The 26138-nt window shown below is 40.4% G+C and overlaps 4 protein-coding genes and 1 long non-coding RNA gene across 5 annotated transcripts in view; 3 read left to right on the top strand and 2 right to left on the bottom strand.

Annotated features, from left to right (window-relative positions):
• Window positions 1–26138, bottom strand: part of LOC135793292 (low-density lipoprotein receptor-related protein 2-like) — a 57950-nt gene that overhangs the window by 14821 nt on the left and 16991 nt on the right. Inside the window, 4 exon segments of the mRNA XM_065304189.1 lie at window positions 59–313; window positions 371–628; window positions 714–845; window positions 1586–1714. Coding sequence (XP_065160261.1) covers window positions 59–313; window positions 371–628; window positions 714–845; window positions 1586–1714 — 774 coding nt within the window.
• On the top strand, window positions 6891–13217 carry LOC135794346 (transmembrane protease serine 9-like). The gene is made up of 8 exons (XM_065305578.1): window positions 6891–7043; window positions 7102–7261; window positions 7312–7863; window positions 8135–8464; window positions 8535–9081; window positions 11296–11408; window positions 12306–12593; window positions 12658–13217. The coding sequence occupies exons 1-8, from the start codon at window positions 6998–7000 to the stop codon at window positions 13208–13210; spliced, it is 2589 nt and encodes an 862-aa protein (XP_065161650.1). The 5' UTR covers window positions 6891–6997; the 3' UTR covers window positions 13211–13217.
• Window positions 13498–14511, top strand: LOC135793298 (trypsin beta-like). Its single transcript, XM_065304199.1, has 3 exons — window positions 13498–13627; window positions 13686–13845; window positions 13902–14511. The coding sequence occupies exons 1-3, from the start codon at window positions 13516–13518 to the stop codon at window positions 14122–14124; spliced, it is 495 nt and encodes a 164-aa protein (XP_065160271.1). The 5' UTR covers window positions 13498–13515; the 3' UTR covers window positions 14125–14511.
• On the bottom strand, window positions 14993–17060 carry LOC135793300 (uncharacterized). The gene is made up of 2 exons (XR_010548597.1): window positions 16926–17060; window positions 14993–16825 (listed from the first exon to the last, which is right to left on the bottom strand). It is a non-coding gene; the product is annotated as an uncharacterized lncRNA (long non-coding RNA).
• Window positions 15505–16517, top strand: LOC135793297 (trypsin beta-like). Its single transcript, XM_065304198.1, has 2 exons — window positions 15505–15778; window positions 15847–16517. Exons 1-2 carry the CDS (start codon window positions 15549–15551, stop codon window positions 16412–16414), a joined length of 798 nt encoding a protein of 265 aa, XP_065160270.1. The 5' UTR covers window positions 15505–15548; the 3' UTR covers window positions 16415–16517.

Below are 26138 nucleotides of genomic sequence, written 5' to 3'. Positions count from 1 at the left end.
ATATGAAAATACAAGCAATTATATCAAATGTCATATTATAAAACACAATTAAACATACAACAAGCTTGTTCTTCATCTGCATTATCCTCGCAGTCATTCTTTCCATCGCAGAGTTGACTCTTGGCGATACATTTCGGTTTACCACCAGGCCCACCTTTCGGACACAGAAATTTGTTATCCTGGCATGGAATCGTTGTACAATTCACTTCGTCAGAGTTATCGTGGCAATCATTGTAACCATCACAGTGAAAGCCGCCGGGAATGCATTGCTCATTGGCACAACGAAACTGTCCACCATGACAGGGCGGAAAATCTAGCGAAATTTAAATGTTAAACACGGAAAAGTCAACAAGTAAAAGAAAAAACCTACTGCAACCAATTTCATCACTGTTATCTGTACAATCCGCATGATGGTCACACTTCTTCGCACTCTCAATACACTTCTGGCCATTGGCACAGCGGAACTGATCCAACGAACAGGACAAACCTGGACAACCCTCTTCGTCCTTTTTAGACCGACAGTCGTAGTATCCGTCGCAGCGCTTCTCCTTTGGCACGCAAGGACTGGATTGTGGACCAACGCCACCACTACCACAGTGGAAATCGTCCTGTTGGCATTTTCTATACACTAAAGTGCAGAATAAACAAAAGAAAACATGAATGAAGAACTATCCTTCAAAATTGAGTTATCGAGAATTGAAGGGTTGCATTACCGCAATCGGTTTCGTCCGACCCGTCGACACAATCGACCTGCATATCACAGCGATGATGAGAAGGAAAGCAGTAAGTCTTGTTAAAGATGTACTGCCGACAAGATAACTGACCCTGGTCGCAATCGGGCGGTGCTGAAATGAACAATAAATTTCTTCGTAATACAAAAACTTTGCGAGAGAAAGTATAAAATCGTGATAAATGCAAGAATTTTATATTGAAGATTGAAGATGTTGCTGTTATCGAAAATTGGGTATTTCATTCCGGTTGGTTGATTTTCACCGGAATATCGCTACAGTTTCGTTTTCAGTTTTGGGGCAAATTGTTTCGCGCCGCGCGTGCATAAATCAGGCGAAACGTGAACGCGACGTACTCGTACTTTTTGATATCGTGCTCGGACCGCGCGTACACATTGTCCTGTGAGCCCTGTTGATTTTCATGCTCCATTATATTGCAGCCACTTTGCGCATGTTGTCGAAGAGGGCAAACTGTATGCAAAAGTGAACGAGGAGCATGTTGCAGGAGAAGTAGGTATACATATATTGATTCCGGTCGTGCTTTATTTATACATTTTTTTCTTTCCCGTCGAATGCCCGTATATGCACACCGGCACACCACTCGATATTTTCTGATATATTTCCGACTTTTCCTGCCGCCACCCGCGCGCAATATTGAATCGGGCGTGATTTGCTCGTGCAAATGCAACGCGAAAAAGTTTCCCGAGCGTAATACATACATATTCAAAAACATATTTAACATAGCATCTACATTTTTTGGCATTTTGAAGCCAGGGCATAGGGAATATCAATAAATATACAAAAAGTTTTACACGGCTGAAATGAATATAATGAATCGAAAATTGCTTTATACGTACGGCACTTTTGCAGCTCGTCCTCGCCGTTTTCGCAATCCTTGTGGTAATTGCACACCCACAGAGAGGGTATACACTTTCCTTCTGGACATTGAAACATTCCTGACGGACATACTACTGCAGGATCACCTCCTTTAAGAAAAAAAAACAACAAAATTATTATATTTTTAAATAACTATGAAACTATGTCTAATTACAATTATTTATTTAGTTGATGGGGACGTATTTTAATATTTTGTATCAAAAAGCCAAAACATAACTTTTTTATGTTTTGCTGACATAATAAAATTGCAATTCATGCTTAGTGAGAGATAATACACACCCGGCAATGATTGCTGGCGCACAGACATAGCGATAAATTACAAATTACGAAATTACGAATGCGAGGCGGCAAATTACAAATTACAAATTGGAAATCGCCGGACTTGACACATTGTCAGGACAATATGTCGTCGAATGAACTCAAGCTCCCACCCGCTTCCAGCCATAGCAGTCCTCATTCCCGTTCGCAAGTCCAGTATAGTAGTACTGGAACGAAGCGCATAAATCACGCGCGTTGCGTGTAAAACGCAATAATGCGCTCGGTAATCCGGCTGTAATGCCGGCGCGCAAAGTGTAAATCGCACACGACGCCCTCTGGCGATTCATTTACCCATCACGCAGTGTTGATTTATACGACTTTTCAGCACAAAATAATACCGATAGGAAAAAAAAAACACAACAAAACCTTCGCACTCCACGAATAACACCCAATGTTTACAATGTTGATTCAATCGATTACAATCTATTAGTGTAAAGTGCCATCCACTGACCTTCGATTCAAGTATGTGCACATATTTCCTTGTTTTGTTTACCTTCATGGAAAATTGTGCTTTGAAAACAATTTGAAATTGAGGAAAACGGATAGAGTTTAATCTTTCATTGGCCTATCTATGTCCGGGATTTGATGGTGGCAGTAGCCCGTTTGTACCCATTTTGAAATGCTCGAATGCACAGTGCGGCGGTCGCACCGCTGGCCGGCAACAATTTCACGCTTCATTTCCTCATTCGCGCGCTCCTCGCCTTCCATATTGTTATTTATTCATCGTTCAGTTATTGATTTAATCTCGTCGCGCCGGCTTCAAAGCACGCCGCGATAACGAGCGGCAACGAGCAAGCAGAGGAAGAAATATGCAAACTGTGATTAAGCTTTCGGAAGCGCTTTGCGCTCCAAGTATTTGCGCTGAAAGTTGATTAAACTGCGTTTCGATTAAGTCCCCTACACCAACAAACATGAAAACACATAATAGCTAGGCAACAAGCATCTACAACACTCTTAGCAGTCAAAAAAAATTGAATGTTATCAACGTCGTCAGCGTGCCTTGTAATGTGAAGGCAGGCGCACAAGCAACTCACAGCAATGTGCACTAATAAAACATTAAGCAATTTGTTTTTTACGCTTGGTCAAATAAACTCAAACCGCACGCGAAGCAAAAATTGTTTCCACTTACGACCCTTACGATCGTCATGACGACGCCTAAAACACGAATACTCTCTGCAAGCGGATAAAAAATTTCAATTTTCATTCCAATTGAAAAGTCCTCATCCCGCCACTTAGTGTTTATGAGCGGGCATGTGGAAAACGCAATAATTTCTTTATGGCCGCCATTTTGTATGCCCTCCCGCCAAGCAAATTATGACGCCACTAAAGCCCCAAACGGATGAAAATGTAATTTGCTCTTTGCACGGAGGGTGCTCTCGCGCGCTCGAGAACCGATTGAAATGTCAATAATAACAATTTGGTGGTCGTGCGAAAATTTCATTCAAACGAATTCAAATGCGCGCAACCTGTGAAATGAAACGAAATGCGCGCACGTGATACGAATATGCAGCGTTTTATTGTTTTCGCCCACAAAAGCTCACAAAACACACACGCGCAAAAAAAGCAGATTGGTAAAACGCTCAACACCCAATTGTTGGAATTTATTGTATTATTGGATTACATTCCGACCATTTTCAGCACCAAGCGATAAAAACTAGATTACCAAGTTTGCAATGATTTCATACCCAAAAACGGGTGTGAGTGGTAAGAGTAATTAAAACGAGCAGCTCGAGTTGGAAATTAATTTAACTTGTAAAGTTTGCTGAGAAACCCGAAGATTAGAAAGATCCAAAAGTTTTACTTTGTTATCAATTCAATTTTCGTCTACACGTGAGCCTGAGATACAAAAAAAAAATGATAATGAATCACAAACACTCAAAACGGCTAGTATATTATTAGAAACAAAAACAAAATACTTACACGTTTCTAAACAATATGGATTATCAGGTACACATTTGATATTCAAGTGGGTGCACACTCAAAAGTTTTAAATTAAGATTACATAAGTGTGCGAAACGAGCTTAAAAATAACTCCAACTTTTTCGAGATTAATCGAAGACGCCAGACATGAATAATTGTACAGATTTGGCGGCGGCGCAAGCACCTGCCGGCACGGAACGTTAAAAGTAAGTACGTACAAAAGTAATAAAGTGTAACGAACAGCTTGGCAATTATAATGGCGCGCGCACACAAAAGTTTCGGATGCTTTCAATCATGTAGTAGATTAACTAGCCGACAATGGACTTTCTTCACGACGCGACTCCTTCATTCCCTATTATAACTTGTTATAACTCATCCCGGCTTCCATTCAACGACCAGCGTCGACGCGTAGCAAACTCTCGTTTGCTTTCCCATTTTTCGCTACTTCCCTATTTTATTTCAAGCGATTTCTAGCGATTCTTGCCATTTTCATCCGGTATAATTTTCCACTTTTTTTCGAAGGGTGTAGTAAGTCTGGATGAGGATGAGAACGTGGATGATATTCGTAGAATGTGGGGATAAAATGAAATCAAAAGACTTGAGTCGCACTCGCAGTCACGTCGTTAGGTTATTACGATTTCAACCGGTCGCCTGGTTTTCGGCGGCGAACTCGACTCTTATGCATTATTCCGCGAGAGTCGGCCGATGTAAAGTCATAAACTAAAAATGAATGGAGAGAGCCAAGAGGAGCCAATGTAACCACTGTAACGTAATGTCGGATGCAGTGCCAAGCGTAATATAATCATAGATGAATGGTGGCCAACAAAAAAATATTTTATTTCCAAAACGTGGTTTGATATGTACTAAAGTAGATTTATCCTAAAATCTACAAAAAAAAACTGGATGCAACGCAATATAAAGTAATGTATATTAAGTTGCCCATCTACATATAGATATATTACAGCGACTAACCTAGTTTAGTAAAATGGCGTCGCGTTGCAATATGGCAGACTTTTTAGATTTATCTATTTCTCGGGTTGCGCTGCGCGCCTGAAGGTGATATCCGAGAGTGAGGGCACAAAGTGATGATGTTGATTGATGTTCGTAATAAATATGATTGATGATCGCGAACTGCACGCGTCTTATCCGCTTCTATCTGCACCGAATGAATCGTAAAAATAGATATATGGCTTCAACTCCTACCTCTGACTACCAACTCCCTCGCATAGATAAAGATAATAAATGCATTTATAAAATTGAAGAAAAAAGTATAAACTATTGAAAGTTGTTGGTACATTTGTGTAATACAGATTGCAATGAGGTTCAGTGACCATCTCTTGTCTTGTTGTCGCTAGCGAAGCGACATCGCCACCGAAATAATCGCGACGGCCGCCGCCATTGTGTCGATTAACGTCAGTCAATTCTTTTCAATGAACGCCGGCCTCCTCCACGAACGCACGGTATGCGCACAGCGACCAGATGAGTAATTGTGGGAATATCTGGCGAACGAGCAAGCGAGCGCAACAAGTGTGTGTGCATAGCGGTACATCGGCGGCGGACGGCCGAAGAGGTGACAACGCAAAAACGACCTCGTACCACTCGGTGCCAAGCGCCGCGCCGAAGAGATCTCTCGCTAATGTCTAATCCAAACTGAATGTATCGAATGCTGTGTGTGCCTGTGTGGGTCAATGAATTTTCGTGCATAAAAACGCTCGCACGTCACGTGCTAATTAACGCGAGTGTCTTGGGTTTTGGTTGGTGGCGCGCGACGACGACGACGACTCCAGTCGAGTCAGGATGTGCTCAATCAGCGGGCAACAATGCTTGACCTGATTCATTGAGTTGTCTTTCAAACTCCACTCTCCATGATGATAGAATACCTACCAGAGAGATACAATTTCTAAGCGGGTCATAATTTCTGGTAACCACATATAAAGCACTTCGATACAGCAGGCAGCATTTAAAAATAAATCATAATTTGCGATTGATTTACGTGACGACGTGACGGGTCGTTTCCTCAATTCGTATAAATTGCCTTTCTTCGGGCGTCCGCTATTTTACTTCCACTTGGCTACTTCTATTTACTTCTTTTGTTGCGACTTGCGATCTCTCTCGAGGTGTCTTGGATATTTCTGCGTATAAAATAATAGCTTCTGTTCTGGTGTGGTCAGTGACCCACGCCGCAATTCATACGACACTCAATTTCCATGATATAATTCCGCAATTTTTCCTCGTGTTTTTAATCCGGCATTCGGATCATCCGAGTGTGAATGCACACGGTCGCACCTTTCTCGGCGCGAGGAGGCGCAAAGAAGTTATCGGTGGAAATATGTGAAATAATCTGCGCGGCGGAGCATTAAATTGCTTCTCATTGTTTCCGCGTCGGGAGTTAATAGACCGCCGACGAACGCCCCGAGGGTTTCGGAGGGCGCAGCAGCCGTGCGCCGTCATCCCCATCGCGACGCGTATTCAACCCTCGCTACGACTGCCGAACATCCGACTTCGTTTCTCAGATGTAATTGAAACGAAGCTGTCTTCCGACCGTGGATTACGCTGCGCGTTTTCTTTTGCTGATTTGCCATTCATTGCAATGAGTTCTTTTTTTTTTTGTTAAGAAGACTAAAGATAAAAATGGTAAAAATAACGAAAAATGAAGGCGAAAAACCAAAAATCATATTTCACCATTTTGGAGTGAGTCGCTCATAATGACTTGCCAGCGTTGCGCACAAATTGCGAATAAATTCGCTTGTTGGAACAGACTGAGCGCAAAACCATCGAGCGTAAACTCCACCAATCTCCACTAACGCAGGCTATGAATGAAGACACAAGAGATGACGCAGTTTATGCGAGGAAAACATTGAATTACTGCACCACGAGCAACGAAAAAAAGAGATAAACATCTACAAGCTTTGTTCACTCATTCATTCATAATTTTTGCAATTATTATGTTATTAAATATTTCAAGTGTTTGCACATGCTTGAGTTCAAGTACGTCCGACACTTTGATAGTGCCTTTATCAAAAACTTAAAACTTAGAATTCATTGAGTATAAATAGTGCATAGAATGACATTACAATCATTCAGCAAATTAACTCCCTTCTAAACTTAAATGCAAATCACATAAATTATTAATCATGAAGGTTTTTATTTTCTTCGCTGTGGTTCTTCAGGTATCCTTAGGTTTGTAAAAAAAATATAGCAATTGATATTCCTCATTAACTATGTTCATTTTCCATAGCGCTTCCATTGATAAAAGATGATCGAATTGTGGGTGGTTATCCTGCAAACCCCGGACAATTCCCACACCAGGTCTCTCTCCAACTGAATGGTCAACATGCCTGTGGAGGATCCATCATTGCATCCAACACCATTTTAACAGCAGCTCACTGTGTTTATGGGTATGACCAATATAATATTGCCTAATATAATATTAACTCTGATCTTCTAGAATGTCTGGTCAATTGTATGTCCTGGCTGGAGTTACCGACCTCAATGAAAATGGTATTCGTATACCTGTGGCCCAAATTTTGATTCACTCCAACTACAATCCAGACACTGTCCTCAATGACATCGCCCTTCTTCGTCTGTCTAGCCAGCTTCCTATTGGAGGTTATATTCAAATCGTCCCGCTCCGATTCCAAGCCGCCAATCCAGGAGAAACCCTGATATTAAGTGGTTGGGGACGTACTTCCTATCCCGGTAGTCTACCTACGCATCTGCAGTGGATTCAGCTTGCTGCTTTGGACCTCAATACATGCTCCCAGCTTCTAACTGGTTCTACTCCTATTAGTAATGGTCATGTCTGCACTACCTCACCAGTGAACCAGGGTGCTTGTCAGGGTGATTCTGGTGGTCCACTGATTGACGCGCAGGGCGGGCAGATTGGTGTCGTTTCATGGGGCATTCCATGTGCAAAAGGATATCCTGATGTATTTACCTCTGTGCCGTTTTATTTGGATTGGATTGTGAACAGTCCCAAGACTTTTGAAAAAGTTATTATTAACCAATAAGTGTAATTATTACTGTTCATATTGAATAAATTCTAATTTAATAAAAATTCAAAATAATTGAAACTAAACTGCCCCTTTGCAGACAGTAGACACATTTCGTATAATCTAAACGTTTTAATTCAGTTCAAATTGAAAACTCCTGGTATTTTAAAACTTTTAATCTGTAAACACTTGGGTAATGCAACAACAATTTTATTTTCGTGCTTATCTTTGTGTGCAATCTATTTGCATAGAAATTATTAAAAATCTTTGAATATTCAGTTGTTATTATATAAATAACTTCACTATTTTTCTATATATAATGTCGCGAACTTTCTCTAGTTTAAACTACAATATGAAAGCCTTCACTATTTTAACAATACTTCTACCAGCTTGTCTGGCAGCACCATCATCAGTGGAATCCAATAATACCACCAGTTTAAAATCCAGTGAACTATCACCAGATAATGGGAGAATTATGGGGGGTGCAACCGCACCAAAAGGAGCCTTCCCATATCAAGTCTCTCTAAGAAATCTAGAGAACAAGCACTTCTGTGGTGGTTCCATCATTACCGCAAGACATGTTCTTTCAGCTGCTCATTGCTTCGTCGGGTAATGAAAAAGTTTAACTACAATTTTTTTAACGTTCATTTGATTTGATTTTTCTGCATATATTGCATAGAGCTAGCCCTGACAGAATCATAGTAGTCGTTGGGACTAACCTACTGAACAAAGGTGGCTTTACCCACAAGGTCGAAAAAATTGTATCACACGAAGGATATGTTAAAGAAACCTATTTAAATGACATCGCAATATTGACCGTAAATCCCAGATTTAATATCAACGCACCAGGCATATCAATTGTTCCTCTCGCCAGTAGAAGCCGTGTTGTCACTAACGGCGAGAAACTATTTGCTTCGGGATGGGGCTTCGACGACTACCCAAAAGAAGATTCGCCGAATAGTATGCAATATATTCAATTGACAGGAATGGATGCGGCAACATGCGCCTCCAAGATGCCAGGGTCCCCGATTAAAAGTGGTCACATTTGTACCCAAGATCAAAAAGGTTTAGGAACATGCATGGGAGATTCGGGTGGTCCTCTGGTAGATGTTGGAGGAGTACAAGTCGGCATTGTATCGTGGGGAATTCCTTGCGCCCAAGGAAAACCAGATGTTTTCACTTCTGTGGCATACTATAAACACTGGATCGAAGAAAAAACAGAAGACGCATAAACCTAAACCTAGTATGTACTTAATTTTGCCTTTTGATTGTAAACCACTTGTAAACGTGTCCCGAAAATAATTTGATAATCAGGCTCTAATAAAATAATATTTAAAAAGGGATAAGGAGCCAGATTGTGATCCATGCGAATTACAACCCAAAATACTTTCTTTTGGGAGTGATACAAATTATCCCGCTCTGATTCCAAGCTGCCAATCCAGGAAAAACCCTGTCATTAAATGGTTTGGGACGTTGTTCCCACCCCGGTAGTCTACCTGGATCTGCAGTGAATGCAACTTGCTGCTTTGGACCTCAATACATGCTCCAGTGGCGGATTACGGCCTAGGCGCACTAGGCGCGCGCCTAGGGCCCCGGCTGCCTGGGGGGCCCCGGTTGCCTGAGGGGCCCCTGGCACTTATATGTCCCATATAGACATAGTAATTCCACAAATACTTCATCAGTTGGTTTTGACCTCAGCCTTTATGAATAGCGTATTGGTTTTCACTTGGCGCCCAAAACGGCATTTCACACGTGTCCGCAAAGCAACCGTCACGGATATATAGCTGACTTAAAACTTTTTATCTCCGATTTTATTTCTTTATGACAAACTGTTTAAAATAAAAGTTTGATGTTTTCTACCACGAATTTTTGTGACCTTTTCTTGAATATTGCATTAGAAAGTTGTAGCTATAATGCGAGTAGTATATTGTCAATTTTTTTAAATTTCGAACATCTGTGGAGGAGATGAGTTGAGGAACATTCCATTGAGGTTGTAAAATAGCGGGTAACTCTTTTTTTTGGAATATTAATTATTTCGTCTTTCTATCATTTTTTCACATCATTTTTTTATGGCTTAGATATCACAAACTGTAGGGGCCAATCTTATGATAACGCTGCTAACATGTCTGGCAAGTACAGTGGATTACAGGCACGCATGAAACAACATTCCAAATCAGCTGAATTCATACCATGTGGAAGTCATTCTTTAAATTTGGCTGGGCATACTACAGCGGAATCTTGTTCTGGAGCATTACAGTATTTTATGTTTATGCAAAATATATATATTTTCTTTGCTGCATCAACAAGACGGTGGAATATTTTAACCGAATGCATGAAAGATAAGAATTCTAAAAGTATCAAGAGAATAATTGATATACGATGGTCCGCAAGAGCTGACGCTGTTTTAGCCCTAAGACTAAATTATCATGACATTTACCAATCCTTGATAAAGGTAACCACAGATTCCAATGAAAAACCAATTTCAAAATTAGAAGCAAAAAAATTATCAAAAGAGTTCAATCAATTTGAGACGGCACTGTTAACAATTTTCGGTTATAATGACATCGAAGGGAATTGACAAACACGTCATAATAAGCGGACGTCATACAAAGCGACATGTCACTGTAAGCGAAGTCATTATATCCGACTTTTTTATACAGAATTTTATATAAAAACCAAACTTGGTAGTGTAGTTACGTCATAATAACCGGTTGGTCAATATAAGCGGAGTCACAATAAACGGATTCTACTGTATGCACACAATACTGCAAATTTTTTTGACCTTGCCCGTTTCTAATGCAAGTGGAGAAAGGACATTTTCAGTTTTAAAACGAGTCAAAAACTATCTGCGCAATAGTCTTTCACAAGAGCACTTAAATGACTTCGCATTAATGTTCATAGAAAATGATATTTTTAAAAAACTAGAGTACGACAAAATTATTGAAATCTTTGCCCAAGAGAAGGCAAGAAAAGTAAATTTGTAATTTGAATTTAAATACGATTACCGCTTTTGAGCACACGTACGATGAACTCGAGAACCAAGATAGCATTGAAAACGATAATCGCGGATAGTATGGCAGAAAATTTTACATGTGATATTTCGATCGGTCCTGAAAACAATTAACGCACAACACCTGGTCCATCGCGAAGAGCGAATCGGAAGATAATCCATTAAATTTTGGAATAGTGCGTGTGGATTAGGCCAACTGGGGATACCACGATAAAAAAAAAACGCGCCACGTACTCTACCTCAAGGTGGTGTGGAAATGAGTTTTTGGCACAAACGAATGTTGAAGTAGACTTTGCGGCGCCCGTACGCTAAAACTATTAATTTTACTGGGCTAATAACCGTTTTTGAAAATTTTCGGATTTAGGGGCCCCAAGCTTGATTTGCGCCTAGGGCCCCACTGAAGCATAATCCGCCACTGACATGCTCCCAGCTTCTAACTGGTTCTACTCCTATTAGTAATGGTCATGTCTGCACTACCTCACCAGTATATCAGGGATCTTGCCAGGGTGACTCTGATTGTCTATTGATTGACGCGCAGGGCGGGTAGATTGGTAGCGGTTCATGGGGCATTCCATGTGCGAAGAGATATTCTAATGTATTTACCTCTGTGCCCTTTTTATAATTGGATTTTGAGTCGTCCGAGAGCTTTTGAAAAAGATATTATTAACTAATAGGTGTAATTCTTAATGTTCATATTGAATAAATTATAATTTAATGAAACAATAGTCAAACCAGGCTTTGCCTAATATTCCCTTGCGCATGATGGCATTCATATATTAGTATTAATGGGTATTTGTTCATGCGCCTAGCTATCGTATGAATATTAACAATTTCTTTATCTATAGCTACATAAATGTACATAAATAACAGGGTCTCCCAAATGGTTTTGCACAAACTGCAATTACACCTAAAATAAAACGACAGACCACAAGTTAGTCAATGATGTTTAAATTAATTCGGATTGCATCATTGGGAATTTTTAATTGTGCATGTCACGTAAACTAAAACCACAATCCTGATCAATCACTTCAATCCTGAATCTTCGAAAAATTCTCATATTCAAAGCATCAAACTTAATATTAATGAAAAATTAACATAAAAATGAAAAATATCTGACTTTGCAATTTGGCAGAGATTAATTTAAAAATAAAAATATATAAAACACACCTTTTCGGTGTGCTTGCCTAGTTTTAAAATAATCGCAACTTTACAGACGGTAGACATATCCCGCATATTCTAAACGTTTTAATTCAATCCAAGTTGGACACCCTGGTAAATTAAAACTTTTAATCTGTCAACACTTGGGTAACGCAACAACAATTTTATTTTCGTGCTTATCTTGTGACAACCTTGTGTGCAATGTATTTGCATAAAAAATATTAACAAATTTTGAATATTCAATTGTTATTATATAAATAACTTCACTATTTTTCTATATAGGTACCGGTCCTTTTCTAGTTTCACCAACAATATGAAAACCTTCACTATTTTAACATTGCTTCTACCAGCTTGTCTGGCTGCACCATCATCGGTGGAATCCAATAATACCACCGGTTTAGAATCTAGTGAACTGCCAACAGATCATGGGAGAATTATGGGAGGTGCAACCGCACCAGATGGAGCCTTCCCTTATCAAGTCTCCATTAGAACTATAGACAACAAGCACTTCTGTGGTGGTTCCATCATTAGCGCAAGACATGTTCTCACAGCAGCTCATTGCTTCAACGGGTAATGAAAAGCTTTAACTACAACTTTACAACGTTGATCTGATTTCTCTGCACATATTTCTCAGAGCTAGCCCTAGCACCATCATGGTAGTCGTTGGGACTAACCAGCTGAACGCAGGTGGCACAGGCTACAGGGTCGCAAGAATTGATTCACACGCACAATATAATAGCGAAAACAATTTAAATGACATCTCCATAGTGACGGTAAATCCCAGATTTAGTGGCGCCACACCAGGCATAGGACTCGTTCGTCTTGCCGGTAGTAACCGGGTTATCGCCAACGGCGAGAAACTGATGGCTTCTGGATGGGGCTTCGACAACTACCCAAGCGAAGTTTCGCCGAATAGAATGCAATATATACAATTGACTGGAATGGATGCGACAACATGCGCTGCCAAGCTGCCAGGGTACCCGATTAGAAGTGGTCATATTTGCACCGAAGCTCCAATAGGTCAAGGTACATGCATGGGAGATTCGGGTGGTCCTCTGGTAGATGGCACAGGAAGACAAGTCGGCGTTGTATCGTGGGGAATTCCTTGCGCCAAAGGACAACCAGATGTTTTCACTTCTGTGGCTTACTATTCACGTTGGATCCAAGATATAACAAAGGAAACATAAACCGAAAACATGTTACTCATTTTGCATTTTGATTGTGAACCACTTGTAAACGTGCCCCGAAAATAATTTGATAAACACGTTCCAATGAAATAATATTTAAAAAGAGTAATTATTTATAAATCGCATTTTGGTGCAATTGTTTTGATATGCACAATTGAAGTGCCCGCACATGTGTCTATATGAATGGAGTAAACGAAAACCCAAACAAAACACTCACAGCAAACACATTTTCTCAATGCTCTTATCGCACTTTTACAACTTTAAAACTTACTTATAGTATAAATAGAGATGTAGGAAGATGCAAAATGCATACAGGTAGTTCAACTGCACATAGAAATATCAAGTCGCCACTTTTACAAATAAGCAAAATCATGAAAGTTTTGATTTTCTTTGCTTTGGTACTTCAGGTATCCTTGGGTAAGTAAAGAAATAAAACTAGCATGTATCACTATTAACACTTATTGAAACCTCATAGCTCTACCCATGGAGAAAGAAAACCGAATCGTAGGCGGATATCCTGCTAGTCCAGGTCAATTTCCACATCAGGTCTCTCTCCAACTCAATGGCCAACACGCATGTGGTGGGTCCATCATTTCACCCTACACGATCCTCACCGCTGCTCACTGTGTTTATGGGTAATATTCTTTTTCACCCGTTCAACTTTATATTATATATAAATTTCGCTCCATAGAGTATATGATCAATTGTATGTCCTCGCTGGTGTCACTGACTTAAATGAGAATGGTGTCCGTGTGGCTGTGGGCCAGATTGTGATCCATGCAAATTACAACCCAAATACTTTTCTTGATGATATCGCTATTCTGCGTTTATCAAGCGCACTACCAATTGAGGGATATATTCAAATTGCTCCCCTTCGAGGTCAGGAGTCAACCCAGGAGAAACTCTTACTCTAAGCGGTTGGGGGCGCACTTCTTACCCTGGCAATCTTCCCTCGCAGTTACATTGGATTCAACTGGCTGCAATAGATTTGAATACCTGCTCCCAACTACTAGCTGGTTCAACTCCTATCGGTAACGGCCATGTCTGCACATCATCACCAGTAAACGAAGGATCTTGCCAGGGTGATTCTGGTGGCCCATTGATTGATGCCTACGGAAATCAAATTGGTGTCGTCTCGTGGGGAATCCCATGTGCTAAAGGATATCCTGATGTCTTTACTTCAGTACCATACTATTGGAACTGGATTGTACAAAGTTCCAAATCATTGGAAAACGTTCACATTGTAAACTAATATTGTTAATTATAAGTTCATATTGAATAAAATTTAGATATATACATTACTAGCGACCTGCCCCGGCTTCGCACGGAAGTAAAATAACCGCATCAAAATCCGTTGCGTAGCTTCAATGATTTAAGCATACAAAGAGACAGACAGAGAAAGCGACTTTCCTTCTCCAAACAAAAACATCAACCGGTCAACTTCAACCCACACGTACACACATACACACGTCTATGCTTGGAGGGGGAAGCTACGAAGCATCGCACAAATAGCAGACGGGAATAATCGAAAACTTTGTATTTACATCACATTAGAAACCTCAAAAATAACAGTACTTCTCCACTATTTAATGGATGTTATTATACATACAAACCTTCCTCTTGAATCACTCTATCTATTAAAAAAAACGGCATCAAAATCAGTTGCGTAGTTTCAAAGATTTAAGCATACAAAGGGACCGAAAAAAAAAGCGACTTTACTTTATACTATGTAGTGATGATGTAGTGATTACGCTTATATGTAGCCTATTGTGATGATAATACTGAAGTTTTATCATTTATTATCACGACAAAATATTGCAATTACACTTCAACACCCTGTATATTCCAACGTAAAAATTCGTTGACAAAGTCAACTTGCAGTTGTTTGTTTCCTGGACCATCAGTCCAATTGGTCAAAATCTATGCCAGCGAAACTCAGGTGAACCGCTTATCGATGACAAAAGGAAATCCAGACAGTTTCACTTCTGATGCGTGCTTTTTCTTCGTAGATTCGTAAACATTCATGAGCACAAACATTACAAAAATGTTTTAAATTATCAGTAAGATTAGATTCGATTATGAAAGATTTAAACTAATTGTTTGTTTTTTATCTTAATAGCTCTAATATTTTCAAGTTAATTTTGGGAGCAAAACACGTAAACCATGAACCTTGAGGCTCATGATTGCCAAAATACGTTGTTACCTTTAATCCATTAATCGATAAAAAACAACTTGAAGTAGATCGCTGATAAAAGTTGCCAAATTTAACTGTCTCTGAGTATAAATACTCATGCTCACAATAAGTTGAAGCCGAGGGAGAAGCAGGCAATTTATAAAGATGCTTCGTCCTCAATTTTTGCTTCATGCGGTACTTGTGATCGTATTGGTGTTGATTATCATATGCTATACACTTGCACTGCCAGCCAAACATCGCATAGTGGGTGGTAGTACGGCGAGCCAGGGCCAATTCAAACACCAAGTGTCTATACGAAACAATGGAGCTCACTTTTGCGGAGGATCCATCATCACTCCAACAACTATCCTTACAGCGGCTCACTGCGTTCACGGGTAACAATGCAAATCCCTTCATGTATTAATACTGTATTTGTAACTTATTATTTGCATTTTGTCACTAGATCCAGCACAGCTGGTATGACAGTAGTCGCTGGTTCCACGTCGTTATCCCAAGGAGGAGTTAGCGTGCCAGTGGCGCAGGCTTTGTACCACGCTGGATTTGATCCCAATAGCCTTTTGAACGATGTCGCCGTCCTGCATTTGGCCAGTCCAATCCCACTTGGCGGAAATATTCAACAGATTCAACTACGCGGTTCGACGGTATCAGGTGGCGAGCGACTTACTTTGAGTGGTTGGGGCCTGACTTCGTACCCTGGTGAAATTCCTAACAATCTACAGTACATAAATCTACAAGCTATTGAAATTGCAAGGTGTGCTCAGGAATTGGCGGGCTACAGTCCAATTGATATTGGACATGTTTGCACTACCTCTCCTGTCAACCAGGGTGCTTGTCAGGGTGATTCTGGTGGACCTTTGATCGACGCTAGTGGTTACCAGGTTGGTGTCGTCTCGTGGGGTATCCCATGCGCCAAAGGAATGCCGGATGTCTTCACATCTGTTGCATACTATGCAGACTGGATCGTACAGAATGCCCAATTTGACGAGAAGATGATTGTCGATGATGAATAAAAAAACTGGGGCATTTTAATTGCATATTACGTAAAATTTCTTTCAAATAACAATCACTTTTATTTTTAATTAATTTTGTCAATGAATAAAAATTAGCAGCTGATTACCGCCTATGAATAAATTTTATTTTCCAGCACAATCATCCAAATTTGCTTCACCGCCCCCGATCCGCAACTTTTTTTTCAAAAGTTTTAAACATAAAGCACCTTATTAAATTTAAATTAGTATGGTGTACCTACTTCAGACAGAGTATGCATAAATTATGTAACCTTCGAGCCCAAAATTTGCATTTTCATTTTCGACATTGCAAATTCAGTCACATTACCACACGAACCTGATTAAACAACCTTACAATGTCCCCAGACTTCAATTTTTACGAACTATTCCCTCTTCAATTAGAACAAACAGTACCTGAAACAAAAAGAAATATACATTATTATGATTGCTTTACTTTAATTTAAGATAATTCAATAAACTGGGTCAATATTTGATGTGATTTATTTTCCTCTACCTATACTACTAATGTAATTAAAATGTAAATGAAAAACGGTTTGAATTCCTCGATCGCAAGTGCATAAACCCACTCAAAGCTGTCAAGGCTGATACGGCTGCAATTGATTACGACTTTGCGTCTCGTTAACCTTCGATTTTATTGTCGATAATTTACCGCCAAAGCACGATCGTTTAATATTTATCTCGCGACGTGATTAGATCCACAGCGTTATCTCATCATATTTCACACTATTTCACAACTGCTATTTTCCGGGCGTGACGTGGCAAAATTCAATTTCCTGGCAAACATTAAATCTTTGATTGTTCCATTTGCTTTTTTGTTCCCGGAAAGTTTTCCGCACATTTTTTCCACGATGGTGCAAGCTTGCAAAGTGTAAAGATGAGAAAGAACAGCAGGAGCGGCAAGAGGTTGTATGCTGTAATAGTTTTGAGAGTTGCCAGAAGTTTCTTCTTCGCACTTGCAGAGGAGACTACTGCGCCTGCTTGGTGTGTGCGCCTGATTACTATCAATTCCGTTTTGTTGCCTCGTTTTGTGCGCGCCGGCATTCGGGAAAATTGTGTGTCCTTAAACAACCGACAACCGACTCGCGCTCGACATCAAACCACCCTCGACGCGATATAACTCGCCCGCCTGTCGTCAGACGTAGTCAGTTTTATTTGAAGATTCAAAAAATGTCTACTTTCCAAACTCACAAAGTTTCAAGCGTAGAAATTGTTACAGTACAGTGTAACAAACACATACTAACAAAAAAAACTAGTGATGATTACAGATACTTTCAACAATTTCAAGTTATTTTCATTTGTTTTAACTGTGCATTGCATGTGCATTTCAAAGCGTATTTTTAATTAAATTCTCCACCATTTCGAGAGCATTTACGTAAGCAAAGAATGTAAGAAAATTGTCGATTGCAACACGGGAATGTGCCAGTAGCGTACCTACTCAGCGCATATCGGTGACACCGGCGTCGCTCAGTTTCGACATTTGTATACATTACGCAACGTGCAGTTAACGACCTTCCGTCGGTTTTTCCGCCTCGAAAAAAACATTTTCATCCCCGCGCAACCAAAAAAAATGGTAAACTCTTCGGTTTGCCGCTGGTGCCCTTCGCTTGCCAGTTTGGCACTTAATCAACGTGGAAGTTTATAAAAGCCGGCGACGATGAGCGGCTGAGCAAAACGACGAAAAGACAAAAGACGTACGACACAAAAAGACGCTGCTAACGATGCTAGAGCAATGACAAAAAATATCCAAGACAAGAGATGCAGGAAAAAAACGAGGAGTGGAGTAGACTGATATTAGTGGCGCCACCAGTCATGATACATAACCAACAAACAAGAAAATCACAGTACATAAAAATGCAAAAATATTACTTTTTTCGCGCTATAGCAATAATACACATACAATTTTTTAGATTTAGAGCAAGGTCTGTCCTGGTTTCGGATCGTCAATCTCGTGCAATCTCACGTCCAATGGCAGGACACCGCGATTCAATCACACGGAACGAACCGTCCACGTCCTCCAAGTCCGCGCCGAATGCAGAACCTAGGCGAGCCGCGGATTCAAGTTGCGAAGGCTTCAGCGTTCGGATAACTGTAAACTACTCACGCACACGGTAGGTCATTAACCCAAAACACAGCCAACAAGCCTACAAGCCTACCTTCGGCGGAGAGCTAGGTGATTGGTGACTTTTCTTCCAAAAACCACGAGTATAAAAGCGCAATAAGCCACATTTTAGAATGTTTAGGTAATAAGACAGATGCGAGCTGATGTGGCACCTGAGCGTCTAACAAGGCAGATCTTTGTCTCAGATATAATTGGAGATTTGTGGCAGATTTCGAGAGAAGATTGCCATATTGCGAATTACGACTAAACACTGTGACCAAACATTGTTGCGTTGTGGGACACAGCTTGCGTAAGATAATTTCGACATGTTCGTTGTTCACATTTCCAACATTGTTGCTTGAGAATGCGAATAACGTGACAATTATTCAATAAACGTCTCTCGCATGCTTCGTCGGGACCATATTCATTACAGTTTGAATTATTTGCCAGAAAATGCCGTATATTGTACAGCATAACATTTAAATACGTACGATAAGTCTTTTACGCATGTTGACACGCAAAAAAACACATAATATAATTAAATTGTTTAATTGTTAAAAGAAAAAAAAAGAAAAACTTTTTTTTTCAAATTAACTTTTCTTTTTTAATTGAAATACAATATTTTAAATACATATCTGTTTTAGATTAAAACATAAAAAATTAATCTCTGAAATGGTACTAAAAAAAACTTTTTCGAAGTAAAAAGTTAGCAAGATTTACATTTTCATCAAACGGCGCCAGTATTTGCCAGCTAAAAGCAAAACTTCTCATTAAAATGACATAAAATTGCCCACTCGAACGCCTCCCAATGCAATTCGAAGCCATTATGCACAATAACTAGTTGCTTAGTTGTTCGCTCGTCGCGTTAATTATAAACTTTAAACTAAATTCATCCGTGAGCGCGCGCGCAATGTTTTGTTTGCGAGTCTCTTTCATCGTCGCTCGCATTCAATCGCATTAATCCAAGTTAAAAGTTTGCCATTTCGCCGTTTTATCATTTAATTCGCAACGCGTAATAGACATATCATAGAAAAGTGCAAACGCAAACCTCGCTATAATTGCGTCTATTATCCCCCGACAAACCGAGAGCTCAAATACGGAAGACGACATTAACCGTCGTTTATATAAAATCTAAGAATTCCAGCACTCGCAAGTGGCAAAACGTCATTACACTAGCATGGAATAAGTGTGCGAATACGTGCAGCGCATGTAAGACGCTGCGCTGCGTTTCGTGCCGGCGAAGAAGCGCAATCGGACAACGAATGGGTAACGAACGAATATGACCCGATTCGTGTCCGCCGCCGCTGTGTATCTCCGCACCGTGAGAATATACTTTCACTATTACTCGCTCCTCGCGGTTAAATCATGCTCTCAGAGATGAATTCCTAAACCCACACTAGCCTAACCTAACTTAACAGAAAATAACGTACGCACACACAACCTGCAGAATAAAATTGATTTGACTAGGTTATGTCATGAATTGTTTCCCAAGTTAGGTTAGGTTATGTGTGTACGTAGCTTCACATCAATCAAAGTGATTGAAGGTGTTGAGATGGATCGACGGCGCGATGAAAACTCTGCGCATGTTAATGATGAAAACGTTTCGAAACTGGTTTCTCGAAAGAAAGTGCTGCTCAGCGCGGAGCTGGCATTTTCTAGAAATCGGCGAATTCCTAAAGCCTCAAAGTGCTCAAACACAAACGCTTCTTTCTCACCGGCAATCAACTAAAACATAGCGCACCACTACACGCATTCAATATTATTATTACAAGTGAAAATTACAAACAAAACCAGCAAGCATCCTCAGCGTTTTTTTTGTTTCTCTATCATGGTGAAAATGAGAACAATGAAAATACAAACAATAAAAATTTTCTTCTCGCGTGCGCGAAACAAGTAAAAGCAATAATCATAAATGTTTCGTGGACGCAGGACGACACTGATTAGCAGCAAACTTTTCGAGCGCCGCCGCGCAGAGTGGATAACGACCGGAGAGCGCTGAAATTATACATTCAGACAAGTCTATCGACATAACAATAACGTTTCTAATTGCATTTTCTTGTTGTTAAGTGTAAAGAGAAAAGGAAGAAGAAGAAATCTTGCGCGGTCGATAGAAAGGTTTAGTTCTAAGTGTCAGTGTCACATTTCACTAGAAATTAGTGTTTAATCTGCTAATCTACATAATATAACTGTGAATTATTTTGCTCTTCTCTGGGTCTGCGGCATTAATTTTTAATTTCCGTTTGACACTCACAAACATTTATGCTGCTTTTTTATCGATAAAAATTAAAAATTTACAATTAACATTCACAAATAACAGTGAATTTCTGTCTCGCGCAATTAATGTCATTCGATTCCGTGAACACGTGTTTCTTCGTGCGCTCTGTCGTTTCTTATCGAGAGTTGTTCGTGACTCGCTCGCGACTTTTTGCACGTTCATTCTTCGCTAATGAAACTAATCGCGGATTAAGTGGTTCACGGTTGAGTTTGCTAAAACGTGCAGAGTCTTCCTCACAAGATACACTTGTAATTGATAAAATATTACATTTGTTTGTTGTTTTTATGATTAAATTATTGGGAATTTCAAACGGAAATAACAAAATAAGCCTATACATATATGTAAAGTTATGTGGGAATTGTAAGGAATTACGGGCCGGATTGCACGCTTAACACCACCGCTCGCATTCGTAACAAGGGAGCTGCCACAAGGGTTGTAACTCGCACCCGAACCACAAGGGAGGTGTAAAACGTCCGCGCGTTTATTAAATATGCACGCCACGTTGACGCAAATCCACTAACACGCCTCACTGAAAACTTACGAAAAACACTAGAGTCACATAAAGAAGAAACTTACGACACTGAACCCTGATTAAAACTTAAATGAACAAAAACCAAAAAAAAAGCATTAAACCAAAATCAAATCAAACCGAAGCATCTGCGTTAAATGTTCTGTATGTCTTGTGTATAAGATGGCGCTGACGGTCGACCGCAAATCAAGTTGGTCGTAGTAGATTGCAACGATTGCAATTTGCAAATGGATTACACGCCAGGCGTTAGACAGAGATAACAATCCACACAACGGAAGCGCTAGTGTTGCTATAGTGGGTGGGTGCGACCACAGAATGGAAGAACAATGCACAACAGTTGATGGTTGCGATCGCGACGGCGGACACATTCGCAAACATGCGTCGCCATGTTGCGCCGGCTGCCGGCGGTTTGTTTGCGCGCCGCTGCGACGAAGATTAATCAGCAAAGTTTGCGACACGCGTATTGCATCAGTCGCCCGAAACCGAATCCGTTCCCGAAAGTATATTGCTGTAAACATTTTAAAAGCGCTTAAAACGGTTTACCGAGTTTTAGCTACAAATAAAAATGGCACCGCGCATGCGCAGTCGAAGAACATGCGCTAAGCTATAAACATTTTACGACGTGTTAATGTCTTAGATGACTTAGATCACTTAGAAGACAAGAAACCATAAAGATCATTGACTCTACGACTAATCGCCGGTCTGCCCACGTTAACAATCATCATATTATGATTTGATTTGAGAGTGGGAGTGTTTACGCATGTGTGCGTCCCAATAAATTACGTTACAATAGATATTTCATCCGATTTAAGCATCACCGTCGCGCCTCAACTCGACGCGACCTTATTCGTGATCTTGATTTTAATTCAACGTACAAAAGCTCCGGCACTTGGCCTCAAGTTCAAGAGCCAGTAACAAACAAGAAACAACAACCTCAACGCTCACGTATTGATGATATATTTTTCGTGTGTTTATTTAAACCATAAAACGCGGGTAATCTTTTAATCAAAAAACACTGGCCCAACATCACGGAAAAGAAAGTCACGATTCGAAAATTTTTCAAAGTTTCTACGCTTTCATAGGATTTACGACGACGTATCGTGCGCGCATTGTGTCTGTGTCGTGTTGCTAAGCTGATTATGCGCAACGTTGCCACATTACATGGTTGCAACATGTGTGTGGCGGTAAACCGTTTAGCGCCGGGAGACGAATTCGCATGCGGCACTCGTGCGCGCGTAATATTCAATAATGTAGGTTATTACGAGTACGACGACGTCGCCGCAGATAGTTTCGTACGTGCATCACGTGTGCATCCGAAACAAAACTGCTTCCTTCCCCCTCCACGAGCAAGGCATTGCCAAAACCCTAACACCGTCCGTGTTGACAATGTTTGCCAAATAAACGTCACATGCTACAAATAACAATCGAATATAGTAACATTCGGCGGGTTCTCGACGCCCACCTAACCTATCTTCAAAGCGCCTCTCCACTTTTGATGCTGTATAACTTGTTTTCGGCTGGTTTTATTGTTGCAAAGCGAAAATCTAATAACGCATGTGTTAAGACCCGCTCGGGTGCGCGCGGGTTGTTGCCGGGGATTCTATAATATATCAGTGTCTAGCCGTGTGTGTATGTGTGTTTCTCGCCGGCCGTGCACGTCTTGCAATCCGGAACCGCCGAAACGTGGCACAGCACTTCCACCCTCACGAATGACGAAGGTTCGAGGCGCACGAGAAACATAAACACAAAGTGCGAAAGGCCGGTTCCGTACAAGTTACAACATGTCAGCCATGATTGTTACCCAAATCCAGCTGGCGAGATTCTAAGACGAGATTTATTGTTAAGCATGTTAAATATTAGAAGAACAATACCGGGAACAAAAAAATACGCCGTAATGTAAACGATTTTGTTAATGTTAAATATAAATAATTAAAGATTTAGAAGATGTTTTAGTTGACAAAACTTTCGACGTCTCCAGCGTGACACTCATTACGCTCGTGAAATTCGCGCAATGAATTTCACCGCATGCATAAATTCCTTTGCTAGCATATACACGACGCAACTAACAAGAAACTTGTAACTGGAGTTATTTGCTAGGTTCGCACCCGCCCGCCTTTCAACAAAATTGAGAGTTGTGCCTCAAACGAAGACTTTAGTAAGACTTGTAATGTCAAGTTCTACTTACTACCTACTACCGTGTGTGTCATTCGCAAGTAAGGTTAATTTAGACTTAATGTAATATGACAAAAGTATTTAAACTTTGCTTTTATGTGATACGACAAGTTGCCTACGTTAAATTTTTTATTCAATTTGAGGTTGAATCAACATGCAACCGCAACCCATCTGATATTAATTACGTACGTCGCTTCACCGCACCGCACCGGACAGCCTAATGAAAGGCAGTTAATTGCCGAACGCAAATAGGACACGGCGAATTGCGTTCGATGTCACACGTGAATCGATCTCATCTGCACGTTACTAAGTTGCCTACATCAAAGTAGAGAATCATGTAGTGTCCGCCAATGACACGTAAGTGACAGTTGACATTTCGTAAGTATTGGCAACATCGCATGCATTTATTGGTGAACTTTAACAGGAAAAAGGCCGATAGAGATTCTCGGTAGCGTTTAATTATTTAGTTAGAGCCGGATGAGCGCACGAGTGCAACTCTGTAATATTGATGTTTCATCGGTAGAGTATAGCCATCAGGTGAAAGGGCAATCGGCGGGCGGCAATCGGAAAGCAATCGTCGAAAAATGATTGGATTCGCTCCTCAATAAAAGGCTTCCCCGTCGTACAAGACGCGAATCGAACAAATCGAGAAAGGAAATGCGCGTGTGAAAGGCGAGAAACAAAACCGCCAAATTGCAACATTGCAATAAAAAAATTACAAACTTTTTCGTTTGCACTGATTTAAAATAAAAATCTGCATATTAAAACAAGCCCGAAACTTTTTTCGAAATAAAAACATAAACAAAAAATCCCGGTTTGAGTTGGTATTCAAATCGTGTCGGCGCGTCGTCGCCCTGTTCCTTTGTTGGGTTTAATCCGCGCGCGCCGCGACGAGATAATGTCGACATGATACACTCCCCATACCCCCGTGAGCCCAGCACTCACATTCGCACTCTTTGTGGTCGCGTTCTTGTTTGTACTTTTCTTCATGGACGAAAAACCGGAGACTTTTTGCACTCTTTCAAACGTGCTTTTCAAAAATAAAAAAACTCAACCACCCCCGTCGCCATGTGTACATTTTTTTTATCAAAGCGCGTGCAAACGCGGTCTCGCTTTTCGCCAGGATTAGATTATAACATCGAAGCGTTGGCCGTGTCCTGAATAAAGGATATATGCATATGTATATACCTTGGCTGTAGGGATGAAGAGAACGTCGCGATGACAGCCAGGGGGCTGTCGTGCGGTGTATCCTGATACGGGGGTGTATACAAAGGAGGCGCAAAAACGCGCGCGCCCCGTTAATCGGGGCGTCGATACATAATCGAAAGTTTCGCTTCTTTGAGTTTCGCAAAGCAGTTTTCAGCCGGCGCGAGCGCCAGCTCGAAAACTTTTCAGACTAAGTGGCACGTGATGGAAGATGGAGTGAAATTTTCTACACGGCAAGCGGAAAAAAAAACACAGCAACAGCAACATTTGATTAGTTTCGCTTAAATTTCTTAAGAAATTCGTGTACATCGTGGAAAATCTTCGAAAAATTCTACGCAGCAAATAAATTGATAAAGTTTCAATAATAACACCAGCAGCGCCATCTGTTATTTTGCGTGAAAAGTAAAATGAATTATATCGTAACAGCTCAATCGGAGAGATAACAACTTGGAGCGCATTTTTTCCCACCAACAACATAATAAACGCGCCAGCCCTAATACACGCTACGTGCCTGAATTGACATAATAGGAGATTCGGGCCGCTTTTCGGCACTTTTGCCACTCGGTGCGTGCCGCAATCGCACATTTCCGAGCAATCAACGACACAACGCACGTCGCACATTCTCCGAAACGGATGAATCAAATCGAATGGAACGAATGTGAATTCAAATTCGAACTCTCATCTGAATACGAACAAAATTGCCGCCAACATGCACACTCACTCACAAACGCAGATTTGATGTGGGTAAATTTACGACAATTTAAATTTGAACGGTTGACAATCGACACAATCGCCGATGCCAGTTGCGTGTCTCATTAGCAAAATGTATATTAGTATAACGGCACGCATCAGGCAGGAAACAACATGTTTTAGTATGCGTATGGTCTCCTGACCGCAATTAGAAACACGTCAATGTCATGGCCACGCCGAATTTGTTCGAGCGCGCAATAATTCGCACAATTTCAACTTGCGTAACTCGCTCAGAGTTCCGGACAAGTTTAAATTGCTATCGCGGATCAATGCGGAAATTCGCCAAGTATTCGGTTCATATTGTAATTAGTGAATTATTCGGTATTAATTTCGAGTCGAATTGATTTAGTTCTGCCTCAAGGAGGCTAGTTGCGGACGGACGATTAGAGAACGATGTGTTTCTGATGGGTACTTATAACTTCAAGGAGACGTTCAACATTCGAATATGCAAATATTCTTGAATTCTAATTAAATACGCGCCATTTACATCTGGTTGTATGAAAATCAATAAATCACCGAAAAGCAAACAGAAAAAAAGTAATCTTGCAAAAAATTGTTAATTTTATATTTATAATGCTTATATAGTTAGAAATGAAATTAAATAAGAAATTAAATTATCAAGTAATTAACAACAAATCAAATTTTCCCTCTGGCAGCTTTTCTAAACTGTGAAAAA

Source organism: Atheta coriaria, unplaced genomic scaffold (assembly GCF_025399875.1).
Source record: "Atheta coriaria isolate IRGN ID8LTWV9N9 unplaced genomic scaffold, Caltech_Dcor_3.1 hic_scaffold_6_pilon, whole genome shotgun sequence".
NCBI classification, from domain to species: domain Eukaryota; kingdom Metazoa; phylum Arthropoda; class Insecta; order Coleoptera; family Staphylinidae; genus Dalotia; species Dalotia coriaria.
The sequence above is the reverse complement of the archived record's forward strand: the minus strand, read 5'-3'. Positions and strand labels throughout refer to the sequence as shown.

Bases quoted from the DNA above. Each gene is read 5' to 3' on its own strand.
- LOC135793298 (XM_065304199.1), top strand. From the start codon at position 13,516: ATGCATACAGGTAGTTCAACTGCACATAGAAATATCAAGTCGCCACTT. The intron at 13,628-13,685 runs GTAAGTAAAGAA...GAAACCTCATAG, and splicing joins GGTACTTCAGGTATCCTTGG to CTCTACCCATGGAGAAAGAA. The intron at 13,846-13,901 runs GTAATATTCTTT...TTCGCTCCATAG, and splicing joins GCTGCTCACTGTGTTTATGG to AGTATATGATCAATTGTATG.
- LOC135794346 (XM_065305578.1), top strand. From the start codon at position 6,998: ATGAAGGTTTTTATTTTCTTCGCTGTGGTTCTTCAGGTATCCTTAG. The intron at 7,262-7,311 runs GTATGACCAATA...CTGATCTTCTAG, and splicing joins GCAGCTCACTGTGTTTATGG to AATGTCTGGTCAATTGTATG. The intron at 8,465-8,534 runs GTAATGAAAAAG...TATATTGCATAG, and splicing joins GCTGCTCATTGCTTCGTCGG to AGCTAGCCCTGACAGAATCA.
- LOC135793297 (XM_065304198.1), top strand. From the start codon at position 15,549: ATGCTTCGTCCTCAATTTTTGCTTCATGCGGTACTTGTGATCGTATTG. The intron at 15,779-15,846 runs GTAACAATGCAA...TTTTGTCACTAG, and splicing joins GCGGCTCACTGCGTTCACGG to ATCCAGCACAGCTGGTATGA.